Raw genomic sequence first — 4836 nt, forward strand, 5'->3', positions numbered from 1 at the left:
GATGTTGGACACGATTGATGAAGAATAAAGCGTCCGCGTACCCAAGGAACATTCTACTTTTAAAACGCAGAATTCTGGACGTGATTGGCTTGTGTTATGCCTCAAAAGACGACAGGCATCATGAATTTAAGATTTGATTAGCACATTCAACTCATTTTCTGTTATCAGCCATGCAACTTGGAAGCGTCGTATTTCCTAAAAGGCGTAGATTAGCCATAGCCAGCCCAACATGAACCGTGGACATTACCACAACAAATGTCAAAATGCAACACTGCAGAGTGCAATACGAGTAGCCATCGAAAAAAGCAGAGGCAGCCAGTGATCCATGTGTATGTTTAGTTCATATGCGTAAAGATGAACTCGTGTTGAAGACAACCTTTCGTTATGTACTACAAAATGCAAGCTTAAGATAGATTAATCTGTTCCATCCCAGACCAACGCGTGCAGATTGCTTACAAGCTAGAAGAAAGCTAAGAACTTATAACCACGAATACTAGTGTAGCTGGTAGCTAGAGCATCGACAAAATGCCTTAAGGGCGTCGGGGGGCAGGGGCACACCTTAAAGATGAAATGAGATGGACCCAAAGAGACAAAAAACTACCTGCTATAAGATAGTTGATAATAGACGATGATTAGTTTATGGCAAGGCGGCGATTGCCTGCATTGCTTAACTCTGATAAGAGAAAGAGACAGACCTAAGTAAAGAGATGTCACTGCTTCTGTTAAGGATGAGGATAAAGATGATGCCGAGGCATTTTGCCGCATTCATCCTGAATAAGCAGAAACCCTGCACTTGCAACCTCAATAGACAGAGGCCTCCAATCTGGGATCGAAGGGGAAAGCCTGGAAGCCGCCGCCTCCACCGCTGCTACCTTGCTCCACGTGATGATGAAGGGGTCCAGCTGATGGCCCGGGGCTGCTGTAGTCGATGAAGGGGCAGCGGGGGGCCCACCGCCAGACCTTCTCATAGAAGTCGTAGAGCAGCATCTCAGGGGAGTCCGGAAGGGTGATGAGGATGAGGTTGCCATGGCCAGTGCAGTGGAAGGCGCGGCGGCCGGACACGCGCATGAACTCCTCGTAGAGGGCCTGGGGCATGCGCTCCAGCTCCACCCAGCTACCGCCCCCGCCCTTGCTAGCAGAATGGGAACCAACCTGCGGCTGCTGCAAACCCCACACGCGGATGCTCTTAGGGACGTTCAGCTTGTTCTTCTCCACGGCCGCCACCAGCACCAGGCGGCCCCGGCACTCCACCAGATTGGGCGTGCGCAGGAAGCGGCGCATGGGCGCCTGGATCTTGCTCCACACCCCGCGCTCGATCTCGTAGGCCAGAATGCTGTAAGGGCTGTAGTTCATGCAGTAGAAGTGACCGTTGGCGTACGTGGCCTTTCCGGACTCCAGGTTGCAGAGGCGCGGCAGCGGGGCCATGACGCGCCACTGCTGAGCGCGCGAGTCGTAGAACTCAGTGGTAAGGTTCTTGACGGCGAAGGGCGAGATGAGATCGTCGCCGGCGGCCATGACCTGGTAGGATCCCGTGGCCGGGTGGCGGACCAGGCCCACGGTGGGCACGAAGCGCTCCTTGAGCGCCTGCGGGAGCTGCACGCAGGCGCGCGTGAGCGGGTTGCAGATAAGCAGAGTCTTGCAGCCGCGGGCCTCGGAGATGCAGCACAGGAGGCCACCGGAGGCCGCGGCTACACTGAACTTGGGGGGCAGGAGGCGGACCAGGTCCAGCCGGAACCAGGCCCGCCCCGCTGGGTCGAACACGTAGACCTCCTCCGCCGGCCGCCCTTCGCCGCCGGAACTGCCCTGCCTCACCAGCAGGAACCAGGGGCGCGCCCGCGGAGTCGCCTTCGCGCACGCTTCAAGAAAGCTGTCGGAAAACAAGAGATTGTACCACCTCTTGCACACCAGGCGCATCCGGAAGAAGCTCGGTAGGGGCAGGCTCGCCAGCACCCTCTCCAGCAGCTTCTCCGGCAGCCTGCTCCAGAGGCGCGGGTCCATCCACGCGCCTAGCTGGACAGTGCAACCTGCACTAATGTTGTTCACTGTGCTGCTGCTGTTCTCTTCTCCTTCCTCATCCTGCGCCGCAGCTGCCGCTGCCATCATCACGTTGTGGTGCATCACCGCCAGGAGGCTCTGCTGCCCCTGCTGCTGCCGGTGCTCGTCTTCCTCCTCGTCCTCCATCATGAGCCCCTTTTGGTGGTGGTGTTGATGATGATGATGATGATGCTGCTGCTGCTGCTGGCGCGGCGCAGGCGGGAAGTAGGGCGCCGCGCTGGAATGCGACGATGACGAAGTGGACGCGTTGGGGTCCGGCACGTGGATGAGCCCTCCTGCCGCCGCGAGGGCGCCAGGTGGCGCCCCCGTGGCGGCCTCCACGTAGTAGCCCATGTAAGACGAAGCCGGGGCCTCCATCTCCACCATGGACAGGCCCGCTTCCATAAGAAAGGAACGGAGCAGGAGACTACTCCACTCCAGCGCTGCTGCTCCTGCTGGGTCCTCCAGCTGCCCCCCCAGCATCTCTCGCTTTTGTCTCTCGGTCCAGTCAGCGTCCCTTTGTACCTTATGTGAACTCCATGCAAAAGAAAATATTAAAAACGAATATCACTTCCTGCCTTCTTTCACTCGGTGGTCTTGAAGCCCCCACTTCTTCTAGTCTAGTGATGAGTCTCCGGCTCCGCCTTCTCCCCTTCTCCCGCCACCCCTAGCCTGCCCCTGCACACAATCGAGCGCCATTGAAGTAGTGACACCCCTGCTAAAAACCGGCAAAAAAAAAGAATAAACCCAAAGCCTCCCTTCCAGACGACACTCCACATTACACGCCGCAAATCAGGAAAGGGAAAGAGAGGCGCATTTCTACTCCTAGAAAGGATCCCACCAATCATACGACAAGAAAGGAAGGAACGAAAAAGAGGTAAATGCTCACAATAATCTTCTGCCGCCACTAGGACCATCAGCTGCCGCACCCCCTCTCGACCCTCATGACGCCGCACAGCGAGCTGAGCTTGCTCTTACCCTCCGTCTCCACCATCGTGACTGGTTCTTCAATGACTGTTGCTCGGTCCTTGAATGTTCTGGAGGAATGTGTTGTTAAGGGTGAGTTTGGCCTTTTTTAGTGAGAGAAGGGGGTCTTTTCTCGTTTCTTTCTTCTCAGGGTGGGACGGACTCCGGAGGAATGATACGCCCGAGGAGAGCACAGGCAGCGATGGGAGGGGAAAGGGGAGAGAGAGAGTGTGAAGAGGGGACAGAGAGAGGAGGGGAAGGGAAGGACACTGCAAGCTCCTGCTCCTTTTTGCATACGGCCGGACTGGTGCGTGTGCAGTAAAAGCAGAAGAAAATGAGGTGGTCAGGCAGGCCTCTCTCCCCCTCCCCTTCCCCCCCCCTCTCTCTCTCTCTCTATCAAGTCTCGAGTCTCAACAATAGTGAGTGATAGAAGAGAAGGAGCAGCAGGGGAGTGAGTACAAACAGTCGGCGGCAGTACGGCCATCGCTTATCCAGCCCACTCACAGCCTCCCTCCGGCCCATCCTCACATCACTTGATTGATTTATCTCTTTCTCTCTCTCCCCCTCTCTCTAGCCCTCTCCCGCCGAGACACTAGCTTTTGAACATCACAACCAATAAAAGCCTAAATAGAGTCTAGACTATGCCATCTATCCGCACTTTGCTTGGGTAGAGATCAACGAGGCGGCCCAACGCGCCTTTCCTTTTATTGTCTTTGAACAGTGCTTGCTGACTGCAGTGATGGGTGTGCCTCCTCTCTCTCTCTCTCTCGAGTCTCTCTCCACAAGACGCCGACGGCTGGCCCCCCCCTCTTATCAGAGCTCGCAAATCGTGCATAGTACTACGTGAGAGGAAAGGCGACTCTTCACTCTCTCACGCATATACTGAGAGAGATGAGTGGTATTTATGTGAGGGCTGGAGGGAGAGAGAGAGAGAGAGGAGAGGGGCCGGCCAGCTAATTCATCCAGGCCGTCAGGAGCATGCAGGCGAAGGAGGAGCAAGAGAAGGAGAGAATGAATGAATGAAGGTAAAGGTCTCGGAGGAACGGAAGGAGAAGGGACTACTTTAAAAGCAAAGGCGGCACGGGGTCCTAGGCAACACATGCGTCCCCATCGCATCGCTGCTTTTGTCTGAGCCTGCTTGGTGGGCCACCCCGCAGGCGTCTTCTCACAAGGCCGTGGTAAAACCAACGCGAACACCACCACCAACGAGAAAGAAGGGAAAGGAACAAGTAGGTAGTAAGTAGAAAGAAAGAGTTTTGTTCCTTTGGGGAAGCTCCTCTCTTCTAAGCCAGCTGGCCTGTCGTGCACAAGTTACAATACCAAATGGCCAAAGAGAAGCTCTGTCACACGCCTCTATAAGAGATGCCACGATATATTGGGAGAGTCGAGAGGAGAGAACCCAATGGGGTGCTTATGCAAGCAAGTAGTACCTTATCTCTACTCAGAAAGAGATTAAGATGAGGCACACTTGGTGGTGTAGAGCATCAATCATTCACAAACGTTCCTTTGATTCATATAAATAAAGAAATTAAGTTGGATAGGTAGGAAAAATGGACTGAAAATTGTATGCATCACTTGCTCTTGCGCAATCACAAAGATTAATGCTTGCTAAGTCACAAGCACACGTTTGGAGAAGGTAATATATACCAATCCAATGGAATTTCTTGCTAATAGCAAGCCAAGAAGTAGCCACTTTCAAAGCCATTAGGGTTATGTAAAATAACCCTTGAAAAAAATGTAAGGCTCATGGGGGTGGGGGGTATTTTGGCATCAACTATATTTATATAAGCAATGGACAGAATGGAGTCTTCAATATTAGGGCAAGAGGGATGAATA

At 54.0% G+C, this 4836-nt stretch overlaps 1 protein-coding gene across 2 annotated transcripts; it reads right to left on the bottom strand.

Moving 5' to 3' along the window:
- Positions 1–337: 337 nt before the first annotated feature.
- LOC148021370 (protein UNUSUAL FLORAL ORGANS-like) lies at positions 338–3958 on the bottom strand. Of its 2 annotated transcripts, none has more exons than XM_087699229.1 (2): positions 2924–3958; positions 338–2712 (listed from the first exon to the last, which is right to left on the bottom strand). In XM_087699229.1, the coding sequence occupies exon 2, from the start codon at positions 2515–2517 to the stop codon at positions 802–804; it is 1716 nt and encodes a 571-aa protein (XP_087555355.1). In that variant the 5' UTR covers positions 2518–2712; positions 2924–3958; the 3' UTR covers positions 338–801. The 2 variants fall into 2 exon arrangements, with proteins under 2 accessions (XP_087555355.1, XP_087555356.1); XM_087699230.1 differs by having other exon boundaries at positions 338–2752.
- Between the last annotated feature and the right edge of the window lie 878 nt (positions 3959–4836).

This window comes from Lygodium microphyllum, chromosome 18, assembly GCF_053477565.2.
Source record: "Lygodium microphyllum isolate KBCC chromosome 18, Lygodium_microphyllum_v1.1.10, whole genome shotgun sequence".
NCBI lineage: Eukaryota > Viridiplantae > Streptophyta > Polypodiopsida > Schizaeales > Lygodiaceae > Lygodium > Lygodium microphyllum.